This window comes from Strongylocentrotus purpuratus, unplaced genomic scaffold (assembly GCF_000002235.5).
Source record: "Strongylocentrotus purpuratus isolate Spur 01 unplaced genomic scaffold, Spur_5.0 spur5_scaffold_18, whole genome shotgun sequence".
NCBI lineage: Eukaryota > Metazoa > Echinodermata > Echinoidea > Camarodonta > Strongylocentrotidae > Strongylocentrotus > Strongylocentrotus purpuratus.
The window spans coordinates 16372067-16387571 of record NW_022145603.1 but is presented as its reverse complement, the minus strand read 5'-3'; the positions used below and the strand labels follow the sequence as shown (position 1 = coordinate 16387571).

General features: G+C 35.7%; 2 protein-coding genes across 2 annotated transcripts; both read left to right on the top strand.

The window, feature by feature from the left end:
• Positions 1 to 607: 607 nt before the first annotated feature.
• LOC105447363 (gamma-aminobutyric acid type B receptor subunit 1-like) lies at positions 608 to 8542 on the top strand. Its single transcript, XM_030988800.1, has 6 exons — positions 608 to 811; positions 2212 to 2445; positions 3643 to 3706; positions 4786 to 4872; positions 5882 to 6038; positions 8386 to 8542. The coding sequence occupies exons 1-6, from the start codon at positions 731 to 733 to the stop codon at positions 8540 to 8542; spliced, it is 780 nt and encodes a 259-aa protein (XP_030844660.1). The 5' UTR covers positions 608 to 730.
• Positions 8543 to 8564: 22 nt separating this feature from the next.
• LOC105447362 (gamma-aminobutyric acid type B receptor subunit 2-like) lies at positions 8565 to 14727 on the top strand. Its single transcript, XM_011685298.2, has 6 exons — positions 8565 to 8646; positions 9332 to 9439; positions 10843 to 10968; positions 11462 to 11607; positions 12983 to 13175; positions 14417 to 14727. The coding sequence occupies exons 2-6, from the start codon at positions 9380 to 9382 to the stop codon at positions 14579 to 14581; spliced, it is 690 nt and encodes a 229-aa protein (XP_011683600.1). The 5' UTR covers positions 8565 to 8646; positions 9332 to 9379; the 3' UTR covers positions 14582 to 14727.
• The last annotated feature ends 778 nt before the right edge of the window (positions 14728 to 15505 follow it).

Here is a 15505-nt window from a genome sequence, read left to right as displayed (position 1 = left end):
AATCTAACATGAAAATTATCCTGTTGATTTCCGATTCTTCTAGGCGTTCATGCGCAAACTGTACGGCCCGAAACACATCTTCATTTCCGAGGTTTCCGTAAACATTGTATGATATAGCTGAGACATCAACACAAATAATAGAAATTAAAACAAAAAACACCACATCAAATACACGCACACTTCATTCAAAATATAATATGTAAATTATCCTGTGGATTTCTGATTCTTCTAGGCGTTCATGCGCAAACTGTACGGCCCGAAACACATCTTCATTTCCGAGGTTTCCGTAAACATTGTATGATATAGCCGAGACATCAACACAAATAATAGAAATTAAAACAAAAAACACCACATCAAATACACGCACACTTCATTCAAAATCTAACATGTAAATTATCCTGTTGATTTCCGATTCTTCTAGGCGTACATGCGCAAACTTTACGGCCCGAAACACATCTTCATTTCCGAGGTTTCCGTAAACATTGTATGATATAGCTGAGACATCAACACAAATAATAGAAATTAAAACAAAAAACACCACATCAAATACACGCACACTTCATTCAAAATCTAACATGAAAATTATCCTGTTGATTTCCGATTCTTCTAGGCGTTCATACGCAAACTTTACGGCCCGAAACACATCTTTATCTTCCGAGGTTTCCTGGAGAGCAATTGGTGGAGAACTTCCGACAAACCAGAGGAGAAACTGGGGTGCACTGATGATGACATGATGGCCGTCCTTCAGAGCGTTATCACGGTATACTTTAGTATGTATGCAAGGAAGAAGACCGCAGCTACAACCACTCGAGTGAGCCTTGTTTTTTGTTCTGGGAGATGTTTCACAAAGATCCTAAGTTGAACTTAACGCTAATTTAGACTTAAAAATTACGGAGAGGCATTTGTAGCCTTAAAATGAATTACATTCAGAGGCGAAAATCAGAGTATTTTAGACTTTAAACAAATAAAATTCCACATCAAGAACATAAAATCTCTTTGATAATAGAAAATATGATTGGTTTGAATCAACATTCTATGCCTTTTAAAATAACTTTCATAAAATATTTTTCAAAGATGCTAACGGCTTTCCATAATTGTTAAGTCCGACTTAGATATAATTTCAATTTAAGATCTTTGTGAAACACTCCCTGGTCCCAAAGGGAGGCCAGCTGCACTATAGTGCAGCTGAAAATGAGCTATATTTACAGCCATCTGTTTTTGTATATTTCGTTTGGTACATTCTTTCGTTCTTAAATTTGTTGTTTTTCAATTTAATGCCATACGATTTGCTTATGTAAACTGTATGTTTATAAGAGTTCATCTGAATGAAATATTATGTATTGATTTGATTTGATTTGATTTGATTTATTTATTTCTGTTTGATTTTCTTTTTCTTTTGCATTTTTACAAATATATAACAAACAAATATTGCAAATTTACACATGACAAAAGAATATATGTAGAATAAAGTAAGGCTGGGTGTAACTAATCGAGAACATCAAACAGGAGGGTTGACAAAATAAGCAAAGCTTGATAGTATGACTACCCTCAAAGGATACATAATAATACAAATATGGAGGAACAAAATATTGGTAAAAGGGGGAAAAGACAGAAAAAAAGAAGAGAAAAGAAAGAGGGGATGCACATCAATATTCACAGGCTTATGTGGTAGTTGGATTTTGAATTGATATATAAAGATTTTAAAAAAGAAAAGAAAATGCAAATTTGAATACTGAGTGGCCAACTTGGGATACAATAGAATGAGAAGACTCGCGAGGTTCGGACAGTAAGAATGTGAAAGTAAGATCAGCCAGCTGGTTTTAAACCTGGGCCTGCGAGTCGGAGCCTTGAAATGTTTGTATAGAAGACAGTGTTTATTCAGTATCCCAAGTAGGCCTCTCTTTATTCATACGTTTATTCATACCAGGTCATGGAAGGTTATAATCAACGTTTCAGTGAATGGAAGCAAAAAAAGTAAACAGTACAGAAAATTATCGAGTTTTGTAACGATGGGTAAACGAGGAGAACTTATTTTCAATTGGCAATATAAAAGGGTATGATGGTTTCTTGAAAGTCTTAATATTTGTGTTTAAGTCTTATAGCTAGAGAAATAACTGATTTATTTGTTGTTGCTTTCCTCATACCTTTCTCGACCCCACCCTCTCTTCCATCGATGCCCCCCAACCCAAAACCACGTTCACACATACCCAGACGGCCACTTCCTTTCGCGAGGAGCTGTCCCGACTCCTCGGCTCGAAGATCCTCCTCAACAGCCGCGATGTGGCCGCGAATGCACACGATGGGATATATGCAATGGCGTTCGGGCTTAACACGTCTCTTGCGATGATGGGTAATAGTATCCTGCTCGATTACACGTACGATGACAGAAACACGACCAGGATCTTCTACAAACATATCCTCGACTCGGAGTTTTACGGTGTGTCGGTAAGTTATCTATAACCGAAGCCTTCATTATTCACCCTTCCCTATACGATTCTACGATTACACGTACGACAATAGGAACACGACGAGCATCTTCTACGAATATTATACGAATCGCAGTTTTACGGTGTGTCGGTAAGTTACTTAACCGAAGCCTTCATTATTCTCCGTTCCCTATAATGAGTACACGTTCGATGATAGGAACACTACAAGGATATTCTGAACATATCCTCGAATCATACTTTCACGGTGTGTCGGTATGACAAACTTTATCTTATATATTATTAACCCGAAGCCTTCATTATCCTTCCTTTCCTATACTACTATACCTACGATGATAAGAGCACGACGAGTGTATTCTACCTACAGAGAAGCGTTATACAATTTAGACGATATACAAAATAAATATGTTGTAAAGATTTAGTGAAAGACATGTTGTATTGACGCCACCCCAAAGTAGATGTTTAGTCACACCCCCTCCCCCCAAAAAAAATCAACTACCCCCAATCAGCATATATTGTTATCGTTTGTTATATATTACATGTATTTATATAACATTATAAATATATATTTCATGCTTCGTTCTTTTTTTGTGTGAAGAAAACAAATTTTTGATGAATTGAATTGAATTGTTAACGTTTTCGTTACCCGTTTGCCGGGACTTATACCTAGGTTTTTACTTGATTATTTTTTCTGCATCATTCTATAGAATACTTTCTTTTCTTTCCCATTTTTTATATACAGTACCATTAATGCAGATCAGTTATATACGCTAGCTATCATGTAATTCGTCAAAGTACGTTTCCAACCACTTGACTCTAAATTCCTTTTCTCATTATTTCATTTCTTTTCCATTTTCCCCTCTATTCTTCTCTTTCGGTCTTATACAAGTTCATAGTATTGTTCTATAAGAGATATCCGGCGCAAACCAATTCTTTTCAGGACAATTGCGTGTGTTAAAACTGTATGCCCTTAAAATTCATAATGTCATTATGTATGTACTTATTACATTGATATTTTGTTGATATGCAAAAGAAAAGAAATAGGAGAACATAACTGTTGGTTTGAACTGGAAGAAAATGCAATAAAAGGGAAATGCTTGTTTCTAAAAATATGATTACGCGTTTTTATGTTGAGCACACGCCAATAATCAATAATTTCTCTAGTACATGTATTTTCTGTATCTGTTTGTTCATGTAGGGGCCAGTAGGATTCCAAGAAGATGGTGACAGGACTGGCGTTTTCATCATTGAACAAATAAGAGGTTAATATTATCGTATTCTTACAAGTTACAAAGTTCACAAGTTATACAGTGCGTCCCCCCAAAAAACGCAACCAAGAATTGTCGATGTTTTATTGTAACTTAATCACAACTATAATTAATAAATGAACCATATTTGTAAAGCTTAGATCCCCCTCTTTCATTTGATGCAACTCCTATGATGCATATTTCACGCATGAGTTATTAAAAACAATTTGAAGAAAGGGTACCAAAAATTCATTTGGCGAACGGTACCTGAATTTCATAGAGAAAAATCACATTTCTAGAAAGTTCATTTTCTGCCCTTTCATATGACACCTTAATCAGGAAAAATGAGCCCGGAAAAACAAAGTTCTGTTTGTTTAAAGTAATGCATTTTCACAATTTTATTAAACGAATCCGTTCCACTGGCTGTCTTGCCCTAACAACAAAGAAGACAAAAGACTTCATGCATACCTGATCGTCAACGAAACGGAGTTTATTGTTTGTTGCTACGGCACAGCCAGTGAAAACGAATTCGTTTAATAAAATTATGGAAATGCCATAATTCCTGATTTCGCTTTTTTCTGGTACGCACTGTATACTAAAAACTGATAAAGATATTTCGTTTGTATATGTGTTACCTTTCTATAAGTAGATGTGATGCTTCTTCTACAGTAAAACTATATTCTATCTCACTAAACTACACTGTGAATATGACGGACAAAGAAAGTGGACAAAATATACAGTTCCTCATTCTACCCTCAACAATTGCTATGGTAGACAAAGGAACATTCCTTCACTGCTACTATGTAAAAATGTGTAGAACAGGTGAATATGTATGTGACACCTGTTCCTCACATTGTTGAGGGTAGAATGAGGAACTGTATATTTTGTCCGCTTTCTTTGTCCGTCATGTTCATAGTGCTAGTACATGGGTTTTATGTTAATTCCATTAGTAATATTGATTCTTCTTGAAGTAATCTTGATTTGTGTACAGCGCTTTGAAACTTTTATGTCACAAGCGCTATATAATGTTTTCGTATTATTATTATTATTATTATTATTTGGCCTTTCATCTTTCTTGGTATATTTCTTCCCAGATGGGACACGTGTTGTCATAGGAACTTTAGCTCAAGGTCAACTCATCCAGTGGCTCTTACCAACCGAGAAGATATGGGAGAGAAATAGTAAGCCATGATGATTATTTTGATACAGTAATAATAATAATAATAATAATAATAATAACTATTTCTTATATGGCGCTTTTTCAGGAGGGCCCTATCAAAGCGCCTTACAGATATATATACTATTACCCCGGTCATCGGATTCAAGGCTTACCCGCACACAATGTATGCACATTCTCCACTCCCTGGGGAGCGTTCCAACCAGGCGTCATTTTTACAAGCGCACACTTGCTAATCTAAGCACATTAGCTTTCGCATCCTACCGGATACCCATTTAACACCTGGGTGGAGAGTGGCAAATGTAGATCAATGTCTTGCCAAAGGACATTAGTGCCGCGGTGGGACTTACAGTACCTACAGGTCTACAGAAAGATTCGGTTAATTCTCCACATTCGAAATCTAGGAGTATGATTATAAAACTATTAAACACATTTAAAGCTTATGACAACCATTTAAAAATTTTACGTAAGAAGAACTAGAAGAAAATCTATAACCCATTCCAGAAATACCTTCACTATAAAATGTACCTCCCTGTATGTAAGATCTTTAATAATATGTTTACATTAACATGTATATTAGAATTGAAAGGGTTTTCCCTATGCCAACGCCCTGGGCTCCCTGTAAATGTTTTGTTATATGTCTTGCCGCGATATCGTCGACATTACTCTTTTTTTCTTTGTTTTCATTTTTTCTTTTTTCTTTGTTAATCCACATATTCAACACCCTACAGGATAATTAAGGAGCATAATTGGCCTTGTTTAAAAGAGCTTTTTCCCGAGTGGCACCTATTTGAGTATTTTTAAGCAAAATGTACATTATTCTCTTCTTAATTGAGTCCAGTGGGGATTCTTAAGCCTGCAGCGAAGTGCCAACTAATCACTAAAATGCTGTTCGTTAATGATAAAGGGCTATTAACAAGTTAAAGAACAATGGATTTGAGAAAGATGACAAAATACTGAAAGAAAGTGGAAACAAATATTTATTTTCTCTCTTTCTTCCTCTCAACCTCCAGACGGTCGACCACCATTTGACGAAGACCGTACGCATGAGATCTTAGTAAAGCGATCTATCTCCAAGGTAACGGTTATAACAGTGGGCGTGCTTGCTGCCTTCGGTATTTCCTTAGCAGTGTTCTTCTTAACTTTCAACATCAGAAATAGGAAAAAGAGGTAATCATGATAGAAAAATAATATGCAATTGTTGTAAAGCGCTAAATATACACTTCTTTTCTAATCACGCACCAAGAATGAAAGAAAAAAGAGAAAAAGTGGGGGGATTATGATAGAATACACAACTAATTCCATTACTGGCACTGCTGCATCTACTTGTATTATCATTTTATTTACTCGATACTCTATCTCTCTCTTTCCTTCTCTCTCTTTTCCCCCTATTTCTCCATTATTCCTTTTATATTCACTGTCTCTTTCTTCATCTTCTGTTTTTTCTCTCTCTGTATATCGCTTTTTTCTTCTCTCTCTCCCTCTCTCTTTTCTCTCCCTCTACCTCTCTCCCCTCTCTCTTTTCCCCCTCCCTCTCCCTTTCTCTCTCTCCCCTCTCTCTCTTTCCTCTCTCTCTCTCTCTCTCTCTCTCTCTCTCACAAACACACACACTCTTTCTATCTTTTTTCTCTTTCTCCCCTCTCTCTCTCTCTCTCTCGGTCTCTCTCTCTCTCTCTCTCTCTCTCTCTCACACACACAGACAAACACATACACACTTTATACATTTTCCCCTCCCTCTCCCTCTATTTGTCATTGTCTTAGTTGCTTCCTTATATACTTAAGGGTTGTTGTCTTGACAACATGTGCGTTTCTGAAGCATTTAAAAAAGAAAGTGCTTGTACTTTGCAGTATAATAAGTTGAACATGCCGTTTTGGCGAAATGACATTTAAACTGGAATGTCTAAGGTATCATTTTAAAATTCTGTCCTATGTCGATATGAATTATCTCCGTCGCAGAATTCAAAGCATCTCTTCTTATTTACATGTATATACATACCCTCACCAAATAAAAAGAAAATGGACACTAATTTCAATTAAGATATTTTGATATATATTTGATATAAGCTTATTTCGTACATAAAAATTTACATAAATCGATCTTTGCTAAAATGCAATTGGAATCATACCATTCACTCATGAGTGAGAATAGCCAATTAAAAATAAATGAGCCCCTGAAAGAAAATTGCAAAACTGGGGCATCTGGTCAATCAAGTGTTAAAGGTACTATGTCCCATTTGCAGGCCAAAAAATGAAAAAGTTAAATTCCAACTGCATTTGAAAGATAATACTAATTTAGAACTTCCCTAAAAAAGGTGGGGCTTGAAAATGTCTTCAAGTGGGAAAATAACGACTATTAGTTGTCAAATCGACTTTAGGGCTATAGAGCCCAAAAGTAATAGTCTTGATTCTCAGACAATTGTACCGAATGGTCATATGTTTTATGTTGCGCAAAGATTCAATCAGTTTAATCTTGGCCATCACAAGAAGTGGGTTATTGACGTGACAAATGCTCATGTACCCTTTACAACTCTTTTCATGTATGTTATTACCAAAGAAGAAAAAAAGCCAGTCAGTGACTCAATAGTGTCTGACAGTGAAGTCTAGCAAGTAAACAGGTTTCCTTGCATAATTTAAATATGAGGACACTGCTAACATTTACATTTCACAGGACATACATGACATATTCATAATTCTTGCAAAGTTCTACAGCATTTGAGGTTGGCTGCAAAAGGGACATAGTACCTTTAAGAAGAATTAGAAAAGTTGATGCACAATGGTGACATGTCACGCAAGATTCCTAACTAACTGTTTATTCATTAAATTTATGAAGCATCCTGCCTTGGTTAGCAACTTTTGAAAAGACCCGGACAATACACAGTCGAACAAGAGCATTGGATTTTTCAAGTTTCAATTTTCATGTTGATCTACTGCACCTTTCATGACTGAAAAATCATGACAAATGGGGTATCATATCAAAGATAAATAAACCCTTCATCTAATGATACTAAACATGGCGATGATTGCGCCATAATGAGAGAGGTACACAATCAATCATACTTTTTTTTGAGGGGTTTATATATATATTTATGTTCCACATACAAATAATCTTGCGCTACGATTGGTCAATAGTAAATCACGTGATAAAAGATAGTTCGCCCATCATTGATGGGAGGAGAAAAGTTCGTTGCACTGTGTAGTAGTATCTACACAGTGCAACGCACTTTCTTGTATACGTTGCGTATACGTACGTACATAAGTACTACATGCACTGTACATATCGGACACCGTTTGCTAGCTGCTAATTGATGATTTGTTGCTCTAAAATGATGGAAGAAGTGAAATGTTTCCGATGTGGAATATAAAGCAAACAATCACCTTTTGGTTTCAAGCGATGACAAACTATCGCCTCGGAAGTGATAGTTTGTCCCATCACCTTCACCAATGGTAATTATTTGCGTAATATATATATATTTGTTTCTTCTTCAAAATTACGTTACATTACTCTCAACATTTCTAGGTATATCAAGATGTCGAGCCCAAACCTAAACAACCTCATCATCTGCGGCATATGTATAGCTTATATCTGTGTGGTTTTACTCGGATTAGATCTTCAAAATTACGTAACATTACTCTCAACATTTCTAGGTATATCAAGATGTCGAGCCCAAACCTAAACAACCTCATCATCTGCGGCATATGTATAGCTTATATCTGTGTGGTTTTACTCGGATTAGATCTTGGAATCTTAAAGCCCCGGAACCAATACTTAATATGTGGGGTAAGCTTTTACACAATTCTACTTTATTTTACTTATTTTATTCTACTTATTATTTTGTTTAATTCAATTCATGTGTTCATTAAGTCATCCATTAATTAATTCATTCATTTGTTTATTGTTTCATTCAGTCATTTGTTTATTGTTTTATTCATTCATTTATAATTGTTTCATTAATTTATTTGTTATAACTCATACCATCATAGAAAATTATCAAAATTTCTTTGGGTGTCCATGAGGCGCACATATACGTTTATAGACAGCCGATATAATAAACTATTTTTTGCTGTCCCGAAAAGACTTATTGGCTAGTATTTTTGTTGTTAATATTTCTTCATTTATTTGTTATATTTAGACAAGCCAATTTTATCAGTATTAAAAATAATATCTTGAGAGGTTATGTACACAAAATAGTCTACACATATGGCAGTGTCAGACACAATTTTCCCGATCCAACATGAATTATCTAAATAATAGTTGTCTAGATAATTCAGTTACGTAAGTGACAGACTGGTGACAGACATGCAATGAATTATCTAGATAATTGGACTCTGTCTGACATCGCATATACAGAGCAAATTGAACAAAGTATACATACAAACCATATCATGGATTATAATTATTGTTATTATTTTATACATCATGATATAAACGTGAAATAGAAAGTAGACATTTTTGTTTCTATCAGGCACGTGTGTGGCTCATCTCCTTCGCATTCACTATAGCGTTCGGAGCAATGTTTACCAAGATGTGGAGGGTGTATAACATCGTCATCAACAAACGTACCATGAGGAAGGTAAGCAATGTAAGAATTGACCGTCAGGTTTTTAATTTTTTATCTTCTTGGTTGTCTTTTATGTTACATTTCGATGTCAATAAATGAAGAGTTCAATTCCCAAATGAGCTTAATCCATTTTTGTAACTTCGGAGAAAAAAGAAATTGTTTACCGGATTTTGTACAGGCGTCTATGGAAAATTGATATTAGAAGGTGCATTTTTTCATATTTGCTCCCAAGATTTAGGTAAATAATTTTGTTGAAAGCAAATGCTTAAGTGAACAATGTTCTGATGTCAATAACTCAATCTTCATCAAAAGTGGATTTGGCTCCTTTTGGAGTTAAAGATAAAGTTGACTTCTGGTCACACGATTGCATTGTGAAAGAAACGCTGTGAAATCGATCGGAAAAGGTTGATCATCTAGCATATAAGTATTTGTGTGTATTGTAAGGTTCTGTAATCATCAAAATGATAAAGTCTTGGTAAAGTTACAAGCACTGTACACAGAAGGATGTATATGGGACTAAACGAACACGTGGCGTAAAATTCCGTCCCGATTTTTACGATGCTACATGCCATATTTAGAATATGAAGGCATTTGAAGAGCCATGCTTTTCAGGGAACATGTTTTATCTGATGTTCTTCCACCCTTGCATAATAACAAGGATAACGCTCACAAATTATTTGTCACCTCTTCCCAGAACTCAACTTTCTCTTTAAGCTCTTCAAATATACACTTTGTGGTTCTTATTTGCAAATATGTAGTCGACATTAGAGTTTTCCAACCCTTTTTTCTAGTCATGGCACAATCCTGGCTTCATCACAGAATACATGTATTTAATTAGCATCACTATGTACACACCTACGGATACATTTGTTTCTAACTTTGCGATCGAGCGAAACGAGTGAGTAAAAAAGAAGGACAATTTAAAGGTCCATTGTGTTGTGTTGTGTTTGTTTCTTTTCTTTTGTTCGAAAATGTTGTAACTTAATTAATTTTGTTTCGATTTGGATTGTTTGTTTTCAATATTTTGTTAATTTCGTATTAATGTTGTAGGGCCTCCACGGAAAACAGTATTGAATTACTGATGGAGCCACCCTACTAAACAAAAGACTATTAAATAAATAAATAAATAAATGAATAATTTTATATCCCTTCTACGAATATTCATGACTTTTCTAAATACATGATTGGTCAATTGGTGGTCACGTGATAAAATATATGAATAAATAGTCAAATATTTGGTCACCTCGATGAACGGATATGAGGATAACCGACCATCTTGTTGCTTTGAATTATCCGACAAACCGACTCCAACCCGACCGAGGGCGCTGTCGGCTTTATGACAGAAGTATCAATGAGAGTAAAAAAATTGATTTTTATTTGTTATTCAAGATGTTTATTTTGTTTTTCTTGGGGAGGTGATCAAGGACCGGCATCTTGTTGCCATTATCGTCGTGCTTTTACTCATCGACATCGTCATTCTTGTCACCCGGGAGATCGTTGATCCGTCTCACGTCATCGATGAGCTGATCGAACAACCACGGGTAGGTCCAAATGAAATAAAAAGATACAAACATAAGTAATGAAATACGCAAGCATACACAAGAAATACTTAAGATGGGGGCCGCACATGACGACAAACCTCCAGTTTAAACACCATTACGGTGTCTTTTGGAGGAATCCTACCAAGTACCAAGTACCAAGCAGGTCAATTATCATGTGATTTACCGTTTTTACCATTTTTCAAAGGTATAGACCAGTTCTGGTCATGCGATTGCATTGTGAAAGAAACCCTGTGGTATCAATCAGAAAAGGTTGATCATCTAGCATTTAAGTATTGGTGTGTATTGCAAGGTTCTGGAATCATCAAAATGATAATAAATTTGGCCAAGTCTTGGTAAAGTTACAAGCACTGTACACAGAAAGATGTATATGGGCCATGTATGCTATATTATGATATAAGTATGATTATAATCTATTTGTACCAATTGTCTATTTTGATTATGAAATAATTGCTGAACATGTTTTTTTTTCCAGACCCAGAAAGACCGTGACAATTTTGTACTGTATATCCACGTGTATCGGCGATGTTCTACAAAGTACAACACAATTTGGACCGTTATCCTGGCCGTATACAAGTCCTTTATCATGATATTTGGAGCTTTCCTATCTTTCCAGACGAGGTATGTAGAAGTTTCGAGTGGTTTAAGCAATTGAATTGAAGTTCGAAGGTCGTGGTTCGATCCCTGACACGGCACTAATATTCCTTGACAAGACATTAATCTACATTTGCCACACTCGACACAGGGGGGCGTTTCACAAAAATTGTCATCAATGACAAATGACAGTTTTGGTCATAAGCTACTGAAATCCCTGCTTCTGATTGGTTATCAACAGATATGTCACTGGTTTTTGTCATTTGTCTCTGAAAAAAGGCTTTGTGAAACTGGGCCCTGGTGAGGTAAGTGGCCACCTGGCAGGAATTAATTCTTTGAAATGCTAGAGTGCTTTAATGGCAGCTAGGCTAAAGCCGGGTAATAACTAATTTGAGCGCCTCGGAATAAATTTGTCTAGATAAACGGCGCTATATAAATGCCTATTATTATTATTATTATTATTATTATTATGTTCTTCTGATGTGGAAATATCGTGGTCATGTGGTTCTTTCACTTGGCTCTCAATCCGAGGGTTGATGGATCAAATCTCAGCCCGGCACTAACGTATTTTGGCAATTAGACATTGATCCGCATTCACATCACTCCAATCAGGTGTAAAATGATACCAGGAGGGCGTTTGACAAAACTTGTCATCAGTGACAAATGACAATTTGTGTTATAAGCTACTGAAATACTTGCTTCTGATTGGTTATCTACAGATTTGTCACTGATTTTTGCCATTTGTCATTGAAAAAAGGCTTTGTGAAACGGGTCCCTGGTGATTGCTGGGGTAATAATTATCGCAGGGCCTGCAGAAAGAGCACTGTTACTGATGTGGCTAACCGGCCTTGTAAATAAGACCCAATTACTATCATTATTCTTATTTAAAATTGTATTATCATTATGATCATTATTATTCTTATTTAAAATATTCGCTCTCCTCCATCCAAGGTGAAGTAGGCCTATCCAGGAATTCTTTGCAAAAATAAGTTTCCAGTCTGCATACTTCGAATCAGCAAAAAGACAAAAAGTGATAAAAATATTATTATTATTATTTTTTTTTTGGAATTCATGAAAACATCTCAATTGCAAATTTAAATAGCTGAATTCCTAGTGACGCCCACACATTGGCGATCGTTGTTGTCTTTTTTGTTCAAACGAAAATACAAACATTATCTACTGAAGGAATTTCTATCTTATGTTTAATTAACCTGTACTCATTTGTTTATTTACTACCCATTGTTTCTTTTCTCTTTACGTTGTATAATTATCTGCGGACATTGGAGCCCAGCCTTTAAAAGGCCGATGGCCTCTGCTGGCTCCTCCATATTCTTTGTATTGTTTATGTATTTGCTTATAAATTATGTATATGAATTGAAATCTATTCTGTTTCTCTTTCTAGGACTGTCAGCCTACCTGGACTAAACGACAGCTACTATGTTGGAATATCTATTTACAATGCTTGCTTGTGTTGCGCCGTTGCTGTTCCCCTCTCTCTCTTCAACATAAACTCACTCAACGTGACCTATATAGTCACTTCCGGGTTCATCATCTTTTGTGCTACAACCATTCTGTGTACACTCTTCCTCCCCAAGGTAAAACTTGTTAAAATAACGTGTCATTAACCCCCAGGCCTCCCCCTCCCCTCATCCACCCCCGCCTCCATATAGCATGCGGGTTGTATACATACCGCGCCTTCTTGGTCCTGGGAGGACTTCTCTCCCTTACCCATACATTTCTGAATACGCCACTCTCTCGGCTTTCTCTCTCTCTCTCTCTCTCTTTTCTCTATTCCCCCCCTCTCTCTCTCTCTCTCTCTCTCTCTCACTTACTACTGCATATTCTGTATGTTATCTCTTCTCATTTTCCCTCTGCCTGTCTGTTTCTGTTTCCCCTTGTCTGTCTCTTTCTCTCTTTAGTACACATTTAGTAATATTTACTTGAAAAATGAAGAAATGTATAAAGATAATAATAACAAAAATAATACAAAAACAATGATGACGGTAATAGCATTAATGATAATATATGAGATTAGTAAGGAGCAAAATAAAGACAAATAAGACCATAATGTAATCATTCTGTATGACAAATATCATTCCAAGATAATCGTATTTCGTTATTAATAAGTTATAATACATGAAATGACCTATCTGTAATTTCTACTAAGACATGACATGACTACAGAATGAGCCTTAAACAATTAAAACAAAGATATCATGTCGATGCTTGTACTCATCATTCATAAAAGTATGAGCTTACATTTAGCTCAGCTAACTGCCTTGTACCTTTTCAATTCAAGATTCAGGATTCAAGATAATTTATTGTCTGATTAAACAAATACAGAAATCCGTTCTCCACTGGCGAGTGACATACATAATATCATACAAGCAACGTAAACAATATCTACACACATTCGAGGATACAAAGAAAATACAACAACAATAATGATAACAATAGTAGGAATAACAAAACTGACATGTAAATTGAAAACTGGCAGTAAATATTGATTCTTGAGAATGCACAGAATTCGAAATAACATTGCACACCAGTGCAATAAAATCATAAGAATGATGATAACAAGAATAATAAACATCATGATAATAATGATGGTTTAAACAAAAAGAAATATAAAGTGTCTGGTGAGGACAAATTAAGAATTGTTAAAAAAATTAAATGCCTTTTCCCAAAACTTGTTGTAATTATACTTTAATACAACCTGACTGTTTTTCTTTTTTATGAATGAGCTTTAATTAAAAACTATGCTAATATTGAAATATCGCTTAAAATAAAGTAAACACAGAACTCTTCACATGTATCTTCCCATTATTTATTTTAGTTCTCCGCCCTGTACCGTCAGCAACACGAAGTTGGTACCATCCAGCGATTCGGGGTAAACACGGTGTCTTCTGTAGCCGGAACATCATCAGGACAAACAGTCACTATGGTGGGGCGAGAACCAACTCAGCTAGATGAACATAACGCCATTAACACGAAGGCCTGAACTAACACAGCTAGTAACACAGCCAGATGAACATACCATCAACGACATAAAGCCGAAACCAACACAGCTAGATTAACACAACGTCATCATCAAGAACGACCGAACTAACACAGCTGGATGAACATAACATCAACAACAAAAAGACTTAACCAACATAGCTAGATTAACACAACATCATCAACAAAAAGACTGAACCAACACAGCTAGATGAACATTACATCGTCGACAGGAAAGTCCGAGCCAACATAGTCAGATGAACATAACATCATGAACAAAAAAGACTGAAAAACACAGCCGGATGAACATAACATCAACAACAAAAACGACTGAACAAACACAGCTAGATGAACATAACATCAACAACAAAAACGACTGAACAAACACAGCTAGATGAACATTACATCATCGACAGGAAAGTCCGAGCCAACATAGTCAGATGAACATAACATCATGAACAAAAAAGACTGAAAAACACAGCCAGATGAACATAACATCAACAACAAAAACGACTGAACAAACACAGCCAGATGAACATAACATCAACAACAAAAACGACTGAACAAACACAGCTAGATGAACATAACATCAACAACAAAAACGACTGAACAAACACAGCCAGATGAACATGACATCATCAACAAGAACGACTGAACTAAGACAGCTAGATGAACATTACATCATCAACAACAAGAAAGACTGAACTAAGACAGCTAGATGAACATTACATCATCAACAACAAGAAAGACTGAACTAAGACAGCTAGATGAACATTACATCATCAACAAGAACGACTGAACTAAGACAGCTAGATGAACATTACATCATCAACAAGAGCGACTGAACTAAGACAGCTAGATGAATACAACATCAACAACAAGAAAGACTGAACTAACACAGCTATAGATGAACATAACATTATCAACA